Source organism: Mirounga angustirostris, unplaced genomic scaffold (genome assembly GCF_029215605.1).
Source record: "Mirounga angustirostris isolate CCGP_5_RB_7025 unplaced genomic scaffold, mMirAng1.0.hap1 SCAF_13, whole genome shotgun sequence".
Taxonomy (NCBI): Eukaryota; Metazoa; Chordata; class Mammalia; order Carnivora; family Phocidae; genus Mirounga; species Mirounga angustirostris.
Window position 1 is genome coordinate 43,790,270 of NW_026991721.1, and position 16,862 is coordinate 43,807,131.

Below are 16,862 nucleotides of genomic sequence, written 5' to 3' on the forward strand. Positions count from 1 at the left end.
AACCTTGTTGACCTTGGATTAGGCAAAGATTTCTTATTCTTAGGCTCAGTACCAAAAGCACAATCCATAAAAGAACAAATTGAAAAACTGGACTTTATCAAAATTAAAACCTTCTGCTCTATCAAAGACACTGTTAAGAGAAAAGACAAGTCAAAGACTGGGGAAAAAACATTTTCAAATCACATATCTAATAAAGAACTTGTATCGAGAATATATACAGAACTCTCGGGGCACCTAGGTGGCTCAGTCGTTAAGCATCTGCCTTCAGCTCAGGTCATGATCCCAGGGTCCTTGATCGAGCCCCACATCAGGCTCCCTGCTCTGCGGGGAAGCCTGCTTCTCCCTCTCCCTCTCCTGCTCCCCCTGCTTGTGTTCCCTCTCTGGCTGTCTCTCTGTCAAATAAACAAAATCTTAAAAAAAAAAAAAAAAAAGAATATAGATATACAGAACTCTCGAAACTCAGTAATAAAACCACCCAGTAAAAAAAACAGACAAAAGACTTAAACAGACATTTCAACAAGAAACATATATAGATATGCAAATAAGTACATGAAAAAGTGCTCAACATCCATAGTCACTAGGGAAATGCAAATTTAAAACACAGTGTATACCTCTACACACCTATTAGACTGCCTAAAACTGACCAAACCAGGCGCTGGCAAGGATGTGGAGAAACTAGAACATTCATACACGGCTGGCTGAATGTAAAATGGAACAACCGTGTTGGAAAATAGATTGGCAATTTTTTAAAAAGTTAAACATACAACTACCATATAATCCAGCCATTCCACTCCTAGACATTTACCCAAGAGAAAGGAGGGCATGTGTCCACACAAAGACTTATATACAAATGTTTATATATCAGTTTTATTTTTATGAATGAAAACCCTTAAACAATCCAAATATCCATCAACAGGTGAATGGATGAACAAATAGTGGCACATTCATACAATGGAATACTACCCAGAAATAAAAAGGAACAAACTACTGATATATACTACAACATGGATGACTCTAAAAATAACTCAGCTGAATAAAAGAAGCTAGGCAAAAAAGCATACTGCATGCTTTAATTTATATAAAACTCTAGAAATGCAAACTATTTTTTAGTGAAACAAACTAGGAGACAAGAGGAAGGATTACAAAGGAGCACTAGGAAACTTCAGGGGTAAAATGTTCAGTGTGGTATTTCACAGCTGTGTATGCATGTATCAAAATTCATCAAACTGCACCCTTTAAATATGTGCAATTTATTGTATGTCAATTATATCTCAATAAATTATTAAAATTGTTAACAAAAAGTAAATTTTCTCTGTTCTTTAGAATATTTCTTAAGAAAGGATAAAAACTACGAAATATTAGCACTTGCCTAAAAAAGAAAATGAAAAATTAAAATTAGGGGGCACCTGGGTGGCTCAGTAGGTGGAGCATGCGACTCTTGATGTTGGGGTTGTAAGTTCAAGCCCCATGTTGGATGCAGAGATTACTTTAAAAAAAAATCTCAGGGGGCGCCTGGGTGGCTCAGTTGGTTAAGCGACTGCCTTCGGCTCAGGTCATGATCCTGGAGTCCCGGGATCGAGTCCCGCATCGGGCTCCCTGCTCAGCAGAGAGCCTGCTTCTCCCTCTCCCTCTGTCTGCCACTCCCCCTTCTCGTGTTCTCGCTCTGTCAAATAAATAAATAAAATCTTAAAAAAAAAAAAAAAAATCTCAGGGACGCCTGGGTGGCTCAATGAGTTAAGCATCTGCCTTCGGCTCAGGTCACAATCTCAGAGTCCTGGGATGGAGCTCCGTGTGGGTCTCTCTGATTAGCAGGGAGTCTGCTTCTCCCTCTCATTCTCCCTCTGTGTTCTCCCCTTCTCTCTCTCAAATAAATACAATTCTTTTAAAAATTTAAAAAAATTAAAATCTTAAAAAAAATTTTTTTAATTAGGTCCAATGGATTCTGAGGGTATACCAATGGTTAGAACACATCAAACATAAAACAAATATATACACACACACCACCATGATTTTATAATCCTTTAAAAGAAATTTATGACTTTAGGAGAATGTTAGGGAATCAACTCATTTTTTGAACATTGGTATATGAAGAGGAACAATTAAGCACTGTTATGCCTTTCCTATGACCCTACCTCTGGGTAACCAAATAGTGTATTCGAGGGTCTCTTTATAGCTAATAAATGAAACAACAATTAGAATGTGATCATTTGAACCCCTACTGAATCAACAAATGTAGGTATGGCATATATACGGCTGCTAATTTCACAAAAAGAGATAACCATATATATACTTCCTGATCAAAGAACATACCATTGTCTATAATAATCCCACCAAATTTTTTTTCAAAATAAACTCAAACGAAGTCTGATCATATCTCTAAGTCCAACTAATTTACTGGAACTAGAGGACAGAGAATACATTTTTACCTTTAATTTTTATGAAAGATACTTGGGACATCAACCAGGTGCAATGTACAATGTTGACTGAAAATACTTATAACTTTAAAATATATAAACAAAAAAATAAATAAAAAAAATAAAATAAAATATATAAACAAAAAACTTCTCAGATCACTGGAAATCTGAACGCTAATTAGACATTCAATTCCCTACTAAGGAATTATTGTTTGTTTTTAGATGTGATAACAACATTATAGTTACATTTAAAAAAGCAGAGAGAAAAAAAAGACGTCTTTTAAAAACACATACTAATGTATTTATAAATTACATGTTATGATTCTGGAATCTATTTCCAAATAATACAAGAACGGAGAAGTGAGTGGGAATACAAAAAAAGTAACACTGGGGGGCGCCTGGGTGGTTCAGCCGTTAAGCGTCTGCCTTCGGCTCAGGTCATGATCCCAGAGTCCTGGGATCGAGCCCCACATCAGGCTCTCTGCTCGGCCGGGAGCCTGCTTCTCCCTCTCCCACTCCCCCTGCTTGTGTTCCCTCTCTAGCTGTCTCTCTCTCTCTCTCTCTGTCAAATAAATAAAATAAAATCTTTAAAAAAAAAAAAAAAGGAAGTAACACTGGGGCGCCTGGGTGGCTCAGTCGGTTAAGCACCTGACTCTTGATTTCAGCTCAGGTCATGATCTCAGGGTCGCGAGCCCTGCCTTGGGCTCACAATAGCTCAAAGTCTCCTTGGGATTCTCTCTCTCCCTCTGCCCCTTCCCCCACTTGTGCATACGCTCGCTCTCTCTAAAATAAATAAATAGAGGTGCCTGGGTGGCTCAGTCAGTTAAGCCTCTGCCTTCAGCTCAGGTCATAATCTCAAGGTCCTGGGATGGAGCCCCACATCAGGCTCCCTCCTTCTCCCACTCCCTCTGCCCTTACCCCCACCCTCTGCTCTTTCTCTCTCACTCTCAAATAAATAAAATCTTTAAAAATGAATAAATAAAATCTTAAAAAATAACATTATCCATGAGTTGGTCGTTTTGGGTGATGAGTAGAGAGCAGTCCAATATTCCATTTGGTCTGCTTTGTATACTTGGACTTTATGTATAATGAAAATAAAAAATAAGATACCTTGTTGAATTTACTTTGTAACTATTTTATGCACATTGATATAAAAATCCTAAATAAATAGGTCACATTTCTTATGTTGTCCTTGTCCTTTTTGGTTAGAAATATAAACTGGGTAACCATCTTCTTTTATTCTCTAAAAGTTTATATAAGATATGAACAGTCTGTTTCATAAAGGTTTAGTTGAATTTTGTAAAACCCTCTGGGCCTGACAGCTACATGTTGAAGGGAGGATTCCTACACATAACAGTGTTTTATCTTTTGATGTGTAATTACATAGCACTGTAGGCTGCATAGCCTTGGTATGACCACTTGATATGTGGTCAAATTTCATAAATGTTCTATGTACTTAAAAATGTATATGATCTAGGGCGCCTGGGTGGCTCGGTTGGTTGAGCGTCTACGTTCAGCTCAGGTCATGATCCCAGGGTCCTGGACTGGGTCCCGTGCTGGGTTCCCTGCTCAGCAGGGGAGCCTGCTTCTCCCTCTCCCTCTGCCTGCTGCTTCCCCTGCTTGTGTGCGCTGTCAAACAAACAAAAATCTTAAAAAATAATTTTAAAAATGTATATGATCTAACAATTAGGTGCAGGGTTCTATAACTGTCCATTGGCTCAAACTTGTTAACTCTTTTATTCGAATCTTCCATTTTACTAATATTTACTTAGTATATTATCAAGAGGTAACTAAAATATTAACAGCATTTATCATTCTAAATGTCAATTTTTAAATATATATTGAAGTTATACATACACACAAATTCATGACTTATCTTTTCCTAGAAATATTTTAGTTTTCCTAATGGATTATTTCATTCCTACTGAATGAATTTCTTAATCCCTAATAATGTTTTTGTCTTAGTCTAAATTTTCATAAAATTAATATACCTATGACAGCTTTTTTTTTTTTTTTTTTTTTGGTAGGGGAAAGCGCAAATGCAGTCCCCCCCTACCACAAATTATGCAGTCGAGTTTCCCACATTTGGGGAAATCGCAGGGGTCAGAACATCCAGAGTACAATGGATAAGCCTCACCCTGGGAAAACCACCTTCGTGATCCTGGTATCTCCCCTGCCAGTAAGTATGACAGCTATGTTTTGGTTGCTTGTGTTAAAATGTTTTAGACCCATTAATCATTAGCAGCAATGTAATTATTTATTTGCTCTCTTTAAAAGAAATCCTATCCTGGAGTCTCCATGTTTTCTCTGGCAAGTGTACTCTGTTTACATTTCTCCTGATAACTGATAGAGTTGAAATTATTTTCACCATCTTATTTTATTTTTAATATACTATGCCTATATACTATGACTTTACTTTTCCTCTCTTTAACTTTTCCTTAAACTTTTAACAAGATTACCTGAAAGTAGAATTAGTATTATTATTCTCTTTCTAAAGAATAAGACCTCAGAAAGCTTTAATCAGTACCCCTCCTGTCTTATGCATTACTTTCTAGGACAATCTTTAATTCTTGTGCATTTAAGTTATTTATTGTATTGTTTTATACAATCAGGTTGCCAGATTAGGCTACATGTTTACCAATTCTTTTCTTTTTTTTAAGATTGATTGATTGATTGATTGACTTGACAAGAGACAGCACAAGAAGGGGGAGAGGGAAAAGCAGGCTCCCCGGGGAGCAGGGAGCCCGATGCGGGGCTCACTCCCAGAACCCTGGGATCATGACCTGAGCTGAAGGAAGATGCTTAATCAACTGAGCCATCCAGGTGTCCCATGTTTACCAATTCTTTAACTTTGCATCTTGTGTGCTCTTCTACAACCTGGGTTCAATTTCCTCTTATAAAGTACAGCTACCTTCAGTAGTTCTTTCAGTAATGGTCTATGAGTAGTAGTAAACTTTCCATCTCCATCTGCAAAATATATTTATTTCTCCATCACTTTAGAATAACAGTTTTGAGAGTTATTTTATTTTTCCTTGGCACTAGATATTAATCTATTGGTTTTGGCCTCTATTCATCCTCATGATAGTAAGTATGCTAAACTAACTGCCATCCAGTTATAACTGACTTGTCTTTCTCTCTGGTTCCTTTACTACTTTCTCTTTACATTAAATGCCCAGAAATTTAACTAGTACGGAATTGTCCATTTATATTCCTTCTACTTATAGATTATTTATTTTTAGGCACGGTCACATAAAAAAGTGATTTGAGAAGGACTATTTTCTTAATTCTCCCAAAGATTATTCAAAACTAACTCCATGCTAAAGGTATGAGACATTAATTCACTACATTTAGTGGATGACCTAGGGTAGTGGTTCTCAAACTTGAGCATGCAAAACACCTAGGGAACTGGACTCTACCCATGGTTTAAGAATCACTGTCTTGGGGGGCGCCAGGGTGGCTCAGATGGTTAAGCGTCTGCTTTCGGCACAGGTCATGAATCCAGGGTCCTGGGATCAAGTCCCGCATCGGGCTCCCTGCTCAGCAGGGAGCTTGTTTCCCCCTGTGCCTGCCACTCTCCCTGCTTGTGCTCTCTAATAAATAAATAAAATCTTTAAAAAAAAAAGAATCACTGTCTTGGGGCACCTGGGTGGCTCAGCTGGTTGAGTGTCTGTCCTCGGCTCAGGTCATGATCCAGCTCAAGTCACGATCCCGTAGTCCTAGGAGCCCCATATCAGGCTCCCTGCTCAATGGGGAGTCTTCTCCCTCTCCCCGACACTCCCCCGGCTTGTGCTCACTCTCTCTTGCTCACTTTCTCTCTCTCAAATAAATAAATTAAATCTTGAAAAAAAAAAAGAGTCACTGTCTTAGGGATTGGGATAATTTATCTCATGGAACCCCAGTTGATAAGGACCACAGGGATTTGTCCTGCTTCTTAAATCTAGAGATTAGTATTTCTCATCAATTCTAAACAGAATTTAGCTTTAAATTCTCTCCCGTTTCTTCTTCTAGAATTCCAATTAACTGCGCCTAACAGTCCATCATCCAGCCAGAACTGCTCCAGTTCATTCTTCACACAGCCCTCAGGCTAAAAACAAAGCTTGTTCATATCACCTCCCCTACCCAAAACTGTTTACTGGCTCTTCTACACCTATAAGAGCAGTTCTTTATGGGGAGGGATACACGGACGGGCTTTAAAGTACATGCAAACTTTTGAGTATTTACATTATGTTACACTTATTTTTTATAATACCACCAAGAGGTCTGTGAGATCACTTAGATAAGTACATTAAAAATTGCTGACTTAAATTCAAATGAGTCAGTATGGCACATAAAGCTTTTCCTGATCCATGCCTGCCTAACCTACCCTTGTACCATCCTATGCACACCATGCTTTCAAAATTTCTTCATTGTACACATACTACCTCCACCCAGAATAGAATGCCCAACAGGCCTCTCACAGGCCTAATTAACTACTCCCCAAGAGGTCCAATATCACCTCCTTCAGGAAACCTTCTCAACCCACTTGAGAGTTAGTTGCTCCCCTTTCTATTCTCTCTCAGCATCTTGTACAAACATCCACGATTACATTTCACCCTTCAAATCAGTGGTCTACAAACTATCATCCTTTATAAGAATATGAGTTATCTCCAGTTAAGTAAGAACTTAATCATTATTTTTAAATCCTCATAGTAGATACATTATTATGTCTGTTTTCATGTAGATTTTCAAGGGAACCAGAGATTCAATGGGAGTAAACGGCACCTAATCTAGTTTTATTCTCACATTTCTCCACAGAATACTTGAAACCATCAATGCAATGATTATGCCCCTGTAAGGTCTGATGCCTGCACTGTCAATACAACTAAGAAAAAAACATCGGAGGGATAATCAAATCTAAGAGTTCAAAAACACTGGAGGGGTAATCAAATCTGAGAGTTCAAAAACCTTCATTTAAAAAAAAAAAAGGACTCTCATTTTAATTCCTATACAAATCTACTTGCTTTATCTGTTTATTTAATACACAGAAGTGCATATTACAAATTCTGAGAAGATTCCTTGTCACTATTTGTTAGAACACCCAATAAAATCCCTTTATAAAAGTATACAAAATCTGTACACAAAAGTAAATGGCTCTTTCCAGGGACAGAAGGTGGAAATGTGAGAAGCTGAGGAGATCTTTCGCTTATTACTTTTCAAATGTATCAGTTTATCATCTGAATTTTTTTAATAATATATCACTTTAGAAACCAGCAAAACATAATGGAAAGTTAAAAAAAAAAAAAAAAAGAGCCATATCCTATGTCATGCTATTAAGAAAACAGCTTAATTATGTAATCATTTTAATATTATTTCTTACCAGATTTAAGACCTGAAATTTTGAAGATGGCACTTGGTTTCCCATTTGTGACAAATCCTAGGAGTTGCCATACAGGCATTCCATTTGAATCAGGATAGGAAAAGTAGACAGATCCTCCCATTCCCTCAGGAAATGGGACTGTTCCCAGCATAAAAACCACAACATGGTTGATACTTTCATAATCAGGCAAGTCAAAAACAAATTTATCCTCTGCCACTTGCTGTGCAGCTGTTTGCACCTAGAAAATAAGAAACTCGACTTAGTTCAATAGTTTGATGAGTTTCTATAACCCTTACGTATTCCTGTAAGCTGTTATCAAGTATAGTCAATTATACTCATTATACCCAGTATAACCTTGGGTTAATCTGATAGTCTATATGGAATTTCCAAATATACCAGTGTTAAATTTAAAAAGAAAATCCAAATATATATATATTCAGCCTTAAAATGATCATTTAATGAATGCAACCTTTAAAAAAATAGAACTAAATTATTTCAGAAGTGCCCTGAAAGGAATTTACTTATATAAGTAAATCACTACAGCTTCAGAATGTTAAAAAAAATGAAAGGTTGTGCAAACTACCACACCACTAAAGCCTTATCCTCAGTATGCAAAGTAGAGGAAATTAAAATGGGTAAGCAGTCCAGAAAGAATTAATCTTCATTGTTTGCAGATTCCATATTTATTAATTTGCTTAGTCACTAAAATTTATTTGTAAGCACAAAATCAATATTCATTGCACTCTGGTGGTCATTCATGGACATGTTCATGCGCAGAGCAGCAAAAATTTTGAGTTGCCTAATGCACAGGTTCCCAGCTGAGGTGGAGAAAAGTTAGCTATGCCTTCTTTCTTTCAGCTGTCATGCTGTACACAAATGTGTTTTTCCCAGTCAATTCATTGCCGTGTTTGTTTGTATTTTGTGCTTTTTGTTGGTGATTCTGATGTTTAAAATGGCCAAGCTGAAATGCTGGCTCATATTCCTAAGTCTGAAACGGTTGTTATGTGCCTTACTGAGAAAATATAAGTTTCATTCAGAAATGAGTTACGGTGTTACTGGCTGTTAAGTTCAATGTTTATGAATCAACAACACATAATTAAATAAGAGTCTTTAAACAGAAACATACAGACAACACAGTTATGTAATGATAGACTGATAAAAACTGTCATCAGAGGCTTGAAAAAACCTAACTCTGTATTTCCCCTAAGGGCAATGATTCAGTATTTACCAACTGAGGAATTGAGTGTTCACACTGACTTCATAGATCCGAACTACTGTGAATAACGAGAATCAACTGTATATAAAAAGCAAAAATCCTACCTTGAATGTGCAAAGTGGGAACCTGTAAAAGTCTCCTCTTGACTCATTTCATAATCTAATTTTCTGTTCTAGAATTGAATGTCAGTTTCTAGAATGAGATCTTATCTTATTTTGAAGTTTGAGAAGTTTGAGAAATCGACTTCCAAAGAGAAAATTCCTTTTATCCACTTTCAGAAAATTAATGATAATTGCTACATCACATCCATTAGCAAAAAGAAGTATTAATTCTGAGGGCACTCAGGTCAAAAGGCTGTCAAGAGTTTACATGATGCACTGTTTTTTGGTTTTCTTTTTAATTGCTATTGCCCCTCTATTCACCAAAACACCAAATCTGAATTACTACCAGTATTTTAAGACTTTAAATGGTCAAATCTTATTACCTAGAATGCAACTTCTTTTCCTTTGCTAATAGTTGCTGTTGTTACTAAAATGCTTACTTTTTCCTTTTATAATATCCTAGCTACTACTACAAAGAAACTTAAAAAATTCATAGCTATGTATATGAATTGTCCTAAATTTATTCCCAAGAGACCAAGAATGAATGTTCTTAAAATCAAGTTCTAATTCTCTCTTCTGAAGTTTTCCAACCTCATTAAAAACTGTCCAGTTTAAAGAGAATAAAACAAAAGAAAAACATAAATATAAAACCAAACTGCCTGTATTAGTATTAAATTCAATTTCACCAGTTTTGGGCATGCCCAATCTTAAAAAACATATTAAAATGATGGTATTCACAAGCCATGAAACAACCATAAGGCAAATAAATATCTGTTAAACATCAACTCTACCAAGCACCAGACATCTTATAAATCTGTATTATGACACACTAATCCTTAACCTTAGGGAAAAAGATAACTAAGAAAAAACCTTCAAGGAGTGAAACTGAGTTCATAACTTTAGGTAAGTGGACTTTTCTAGTTAGAGAATAATGAAGTTTTGGATGTCTCCAGGTCTACTTGCCCTTCATTTTGATGAACATGTTCTCTGGTTAACAGAGTCAGACACCTCCTAAAAGTCTTATCTTTAAGAAACTCTACTAGATATCTATCACAGAGGTTAGATGTTAGGTAAGTAGACACAGGTATTGTTATAATTAAATTTCCATGCTAGCTGACAACATGAGATACATGGAATCCATGTGGCCTTTTCTTTAAAAAACACACAGGGGCACCTGGCTGGCCCAGTCGTAAAGTATGACTCTTGATCTCGGGGTGGTGAGTTCGATCCCCACGTTGGGCATAGAGATTACTTAAAAATAAATAACTAAAAATAAAATAAAACACACACACATTTTAAATGTCATTCATTAATGACACTCACTCATCCGAGTCCCACACTTTAGCCCAGGCTGGTCCTTTCATTTTCCCTGCGAACAGCAGGGGCAATTCAAAGTTATCTCACCAATATTACCAATTACCACCATCACCAAAGTGGCCTCCCAGTCTTTGTGGTTTCTTACAACTGTGTACAGAATACATTACCAAAAGTTGATTAACAATTTAATTCAACAAATGGGCTGCAAAATTTAACAAAGCAAGTAGATAAAAGAAAAAGAACTCTGGGTGAAAGGAGTTAAGTCTAAAAAGGACTTCTGGGTGGTTTCTAAAGAGGCAAGCAAGATTCATCCTCTAAATTATTCCTGAACAATTCCAGGTGCTGATCTCATTTAACTCTAATATCTGGCAAGGCAGGTTATTATCTCTTTTTTTTTTTTTTTTAAGATTTTATTTATTTATTCATTAGAGACAGAGAGAGAGAGAGGCAGAGGGAGAAGCAGGCTCCCAAGGAGGAGGGAGCCCGATGCGGGACTCGATCCCAGGACCCTGAGATCATGACCTGAGCCGAAGGCAGACGCTTAACGACTGAGCCACCCAGGCGCCCAGGTTATTATCTCTTTTGACCAATAAAGATTTTCGCAGCTCATACCCTTCTGGGGTATCTCGGCCATGACTCACACTTAAGTTTAGGCGTTTCTATCAGCCAACTTCCAATTACTTTAAGCATATTTTTTACCGGGGTCCTTCCAAAAGGACCCCAAAGGTACACACTGCCCCAGCACCTTAACCTTTCAGAAATAGTGTGTTACAGACTCGATTCAAATGCCAGGTTTACCTCTAAGTTACTATATGAGCTCAGGCAAGTATTTAAACTGACGACTGAGCTTAAGTTCATCAACTACAAAATAAAAATTAAAATAACCACCTCACGAGTTAGGAGGGTTAAATTTGAGGTGCTAAATAAAAGCTACCTAGAAGGCTGAAAATTATCTGAAATAGACAAAAGGCGTGCACTGCCAGGCATACAAATAATGCACACTCGATAAATAGTAGCTAACGTGGCTACTATTCAAATGACTGGAAAGAGCCGAGGGCAGAGAACGAACACCCCAGCACCCAATCTCCACCCTCACATTTAGCTGGAAAGTACACTTGGGGAGGTGTTCCCCACATCTCCTGCACCCGAGCACCCTCCCCTTCCCGAGGCCTCGCCCTCGGGTGTCCTGCCCCCTTCCTGATACCACCCGGCCCCATCCTCACCAGCCTCCCTGCCACCAAGCAGCCAAACATGGCGGCGACTCCGCTCAGCCGGCAGGGACCCGAAGCCGGCGACTAAAAGTCCTGCGGCTACTGCCCTAGTTGAGCACAAGAACCTTCCAGAACATGCAGGAGGACGCCAGCCCCTCCACTACATAGCGACTAGGCCAGCGGCAGAAACGCCTTCTGCCCCCGCGCCCTCTGACCCCACTTCCTAACCAGCACGCTTCTCAGGTAGCGAGTACTTCCGGGGCTTACACCAGCCTCCCCAACTAAGGGAGAAAGTCAAGCCAGAGCCAGTACAAGACTACAAGTCCCAGACTGCCCTGCGCCGGCTTCCGGGAGGAGAGTCAAGAGGACTTACCTTTCGGGATTGACTGTCCAGATCCCAGATTTTCAAATTCGGTGCCAGTAGTTGTTTCTCGCATTTGTGTAACATTTTAGAGATTACAGTGCGCTTTACAATAATCACTTCACTAGGTCTTGGCAAAACCCTTAGGAGGTATGCGAGGAAATTGCCCAGAGTGACCAGCTCCCAATCTTTACACAGCACAAAATGTTGGAGCCCGAATCCAAGTCCTGATCCAAATCCAGGCTTCTTTCTCCTACGTGGTATCTCAAAAGTACTAATTTTTAACCAGCCGTTTAGTACTTACTGACAACTTTATTGTAGTTCTTTTCGGCTTCACTTAACTCCCCCATTTATTTTCTGTAAAACTGTAAGCAAGATATTATAATCACTTTATAACTTTGTGCTTTAATGTCTCCATTTGCAAAATAAGAATAATAATTAATTGTACCTATCTTATAGGGTTGCTGAGAGGATAAAATGAATTAGTGTATATAAAACAGAATAGAGTGGCAGCAGTTAATTATAGGGGTTTTAAATGTCTTTTTTTTTTTCTATATGCATTTGCAGTAGAGGTTAATAGGAAATAAAAAACAATAGCCAAAAGAACTGGCATCAACTACTGATTGACACCAATACTCATTCTCCTTTCACAGCTTTAATTATCTTCTTAGATAGAAAGGTAGGATATCCCCTCCCCAACAGTCTCTGCCCTGATTGAAATATATGAGTTTAGGGCACCAGTCATCAGCAGGTCTGTCCTTCCAAAGGAGGATCAAAAAGTTTGTAACAATCCTCTGGCCTCCACTCTGGTTCCATAAACTGTGACCATTTATATTATTTCAGATATTCCTTTTAGATAGCCAAGCCAAAGGTGAAGAGATAGAAGATGTTTCTATCGATGTCTCCAACTTTCTACCTAAAGAGTCCTAGAACCTTCAAAATAGAAAGACTATTTATGATAATATCACTTCATGAGGGGCAGATACACTGCCTGGGTTCAGAGCCCATCTCTGTCAGTTATTAACTATATAATCTTAGGCTAGTTAACCTAACACTCCCATTTTTCATTTTGCCCATCTGTAAAATGGGATAATAATAGTATCTGCATCATATGGTTGTTATGAAGGCTCTTGCATGAAAAGTACTAAATAGTAGCCAGAATATAGCTTAATAAAATGTTGGCATTTAGCATTATTACCTCTGTCTTCATAGAAATAAAAATAAATATATTGGTCTCTGCCCCTAGTTCCTGACACAGGACACTGAAACCCTTGTAAATTACCAAGTGATAAGAGCACTAGGAGCATCTTTTATTCTAATGAGGTGGCTCTGGGTAGACTCCTAGTTGGGGGCTGATCACCAGAAAGACCGAGCCATGATTAGAGGCTTGGAATTTTCAGCCCCACCCCCCATTCTCCAGAGAAGGAAGAAGGACTGGAAATGGAGTTAATACTGGATCATGCCTATGTGAGGAAACCTCCATAAAACGCCAATAGTAAGGAGGGTGATGCACCCCAACTCCATAAGGACAGAAGCTCCTGCACCTGGGACCCTCCCAGACTTTGTCCTTTGTATCTCTCCATCTGGCTGTTAATCTGTATCCTTTATCATATCCTTTAACAAACTGGTAAACGTAAGTAAGTGTTTCCCAGACTTCTGTGAGCAAATAATTGAATCCAAGGGGGAGGAGGTCATGGGAACCTCCAGTTTTAGCCATGTCAGACAGAAGTTGTGGGTAACCTGGACGTATTACTTGCAATTGGCATCTGAAGTGGGGGGCAATCTCATGGAACTGAGTCTCATGGGACTTAACCTGTGGGATCTGATGCTATCTCCAGGTAGTATTAGGATTGAGTTAAATTGTAGGACACCCAGCTCGTGTCACAGAATTGTTTGGTGTGTGGGGGGGGGAAGCCCCACACATTTGGTGTCAGAAGTGTTGTGAGTATGGTAGTAGTGTGAGAATGAAGGAGAAACATAGAAGAAACACCAAGTTTGGTTTTTTTTACATACCCTTACTATGCATTTGATTGTCTGAACAACTCATACTTTTCAATCTTTTTGTGCTTACACAACTTGTTTTACCTACCTATAATATTCACTTGGCAACTTATACAACCTCCCAGTTGTCTCAAAATATTTTTTTAAGATTTTATTTATTTATTTGAGGGAGAGAAAGTGAGCAAGTGAGAGAGAGAGAGAGAGCATCAGTGGAGGGAGGTGCAGAGGGAGAGGGAGAAGCAGACTCCATGCTGAGCAGGGAGCTTGATGCGGGGCTCAATCCTGGGATCATGACCTGAGCCAAAGGCAGATGCTTAACCAACTAAGCCACCCAGGCACCCCAAAATATTTTCTTCAGGAATCTTTCCATGATCTACCTGATAATTAGTTACACATTATCTTACACAACAATTTTATTTAATGGTTTGAGAGCTGGCTAGCTTAGAAATTATTTTTTATGAACTAAAGTTGCTGTTTATTAATTATCTCAGTCTTTGTTATGTGGGATTTCAGACTTTTCTCCATTTTGCTGGTGAATAGTCTAGTTCTAACATTGGACAAAGAATTAGAAGCAGTGGGTTTAATATCTTTTCTCCAGACTATAAAAGCCAGCCTTCTATTCACCAAACTCCATTATTTCTACATACAATAGTTCTTTGTAACTAAAGAGGACAGAACTAAGGGCCCCTGGGTGGCTCAGTCGGTTAAGCATCGGACTTTGGCTCAGGTCATGATCTTGGGGTCCTGGGATGGAGGCCGGCTTTGGGCTCCCCACTCAGTGGGGAGTCTGCTTGTTCCTCTCCTGGGGCTCCTCCCCTAGCTTATGCTCTCTCTCTCTCTCAAATAAATAAATAAAATCTTAAAAAAAAAAAAGACAACTCACAGAATGGGAGAAAATATTTGCAAATTATATATCTGATAAAGGAGTCATATCTAAAATACATAAGGAATTCTTTCAGCTCAAAAAATTTTTAAAAAATTTTTTTTAAAAAGCAATTTTAAAATGGACAAAGGATCTTATATTAGTTTCCTAGAGCTGTCAAAACAAATTACCAACAACTAAGTGGCTTAAAGCAGCAGAAATGTTCATATAAAAACTTGTACATAAATGTTTATAGCAGCATTATTCATTATAGCCAAAAGGTGGAAACAGTGGAATGTCCAATAATGGATGAATGGATAAACAAATGTGGTATATGCATACAACAGAACATTATTCAGCCATGAAAAAGTGAAGTACTGATATATGCTACAATATGGATGTACCTTGAAAACATTATATTAAGTGAAAAAAGCCACAAAGGTCATATATTATATGACCCATCTGTATGAAATATTCAGGATAGAGAAATCTATAGAGACTCAAAGTAGATTAGTGTTTGCTTGGGACTGGGGTGGGTGGGGATGTGGAGATAGGGATGATAGATAACTAAAGAATACAGTTTCTCTCTCTTTTTTACCAACTTAGCCATTTTTTAAGTATACAGGACAGTAGTGTTATCTATATGCACCTTGTTGGAACAGATCTCTAGAATTTTTTTATCTTGCAAAACTGAAACTCTATGCCTGTTAAACAATTTCCGTATTCCCCTCCCCCAGACTTCTTGAGGTGATGGAGGTGATCTAAAATTGACTGTAGTGATAGTTGCTTGTATATTGAATATACTAAAAACCATTGAATTATATCTTAAGTAGGTAAATTGTATGGTATGTGAATTATATTTCAATAAAACCGTTTTTAAAATCAGTACCATTTGGGGCGCCTGGGTGGCTCAGTCGTTAAGCGTCTGCCTTCAGCTCAGGTCATGGTCCCAGGGTCCTGGGATCGAGCCCCGCATCGGGCTCCCTGCTCCACGGGAAGTCTGCTTCTCCCTCTCCCACTCCCCCTGCTTGTGTTCCCTCTCTTGCTGTGACTCTCTGTCCAAAAAAAAAAAAAAAAATATATATATATATATATATATAGAAAAAATAAAAAAATAAAATCAGTACAGTTTATAATAGCATCAAAAAAATTTATGTAAAAGTGCCTATGAGCAAGTGGGCCATCCTGGAATGGGATAGAGGAATTACATGAAAGCCTTCCCGCTCCTAGCTCCACAATACTGCCTTCAAGGCTCATATCCCCCAGGTAGAAGACTGGGAGATCCTTCTCAGGAAAAACTGAACACTCCAGAGATACCGTTATCTTGAAATCTTTGTTGACAAAACTGATAGGCTGCCTAATCCTACTGTAGTGAAACATTCCATTTAAGAGCTTTCCCCATATTTTTTGCTTATAAATAGAACATGCCACTAAGGATCACCAGACATTTGAGGAAAACCACTATCAAGAAAGAGAGTGACTGGGGACAAGAGTGGGGGGATGGGGTAACTGGGTGATGGACACTGGAGTGTATGTATTGTAATGAGCACTGGGTATTATTATAAGACTGATGAATCACAGACCTGTACCCCTGAAACAAATAATACATTATATGTTAATTAATTTAATTTAAATTTAAAAAAAAAAAAAAGAGAGTGACCAAAGTAAAGAATCAGGGGAGGAATTCAGTAAATACAAAAACAATACAAGATGCAGAAAAAAAATTAATAAACCCCTATGGTGTTATCCAAAGACAGAGAGAGAGAGAGAGAAATAGAGAGATTGTACCATTAAAATAAAAATAGAATACTATAAAAGTAGAAAATCAAAGAACAAGAAAGAACCCATGAAATTTAAAAATATGAGAACTGAAGAGACAATTTTTAGTTTTGTTGTAAGATAATGTTAAGGAACTATCTCAGAGAAGAAAGCAAAAAGAAAGAAATGGAAATCAGGAGAGAATACAATTAGAAGATCAATTCAGGAGGTTCAATATGGGAATTCCTGGGAGAATAAAGAAAAC

At 38.0% G+C, this 16,862-nt stretch overlaps 1 protein-coding gene and 1 non-coding gene across 4 annotated transcripts in view; both read right to left on the reverse strand.

The window, feature by feature from the left end:
- The window catches only part of HIKESHI (heat shock protein nuclear import factor hikeshi), a 39,230-nt gene extending 27,388 nt beyond the window's left edge, over positions 1–11,842 (reverse strand). For all 3 annotated transcript variants that reach the window (XM_045894572.2, XM_064576809.1, XM_045894573.3), the window contains exons 1-2: positions 11,628–11,842; positions 7,771–8,008 (exon numbers count right to left, since the gene is read on the reverse strand). In XM_045894572.2, the coding sequence (XP_045750528.1) occupies positions 7,771–8,008; positions 11,628–11,657 (268 nt within the window). In that variant the 5' untranslated portion in view covers positions 11,658–11,842. The remainder of the gene's footprint in view (positions 1–7,770; positions 8,009–11,627) is intronic.
- Positions 4,439–4,601, reverse strand: LOC123858079 (U1 spliceosomal RNA). The gene has a single exon (XR_006794041.1). It is a non-coding gene; the product is annotated as a U1 spliceosomal RNA (small nuclear RNA).
- Positions 11,843–16,862: the final 5,020 nt, after the last annotated feature.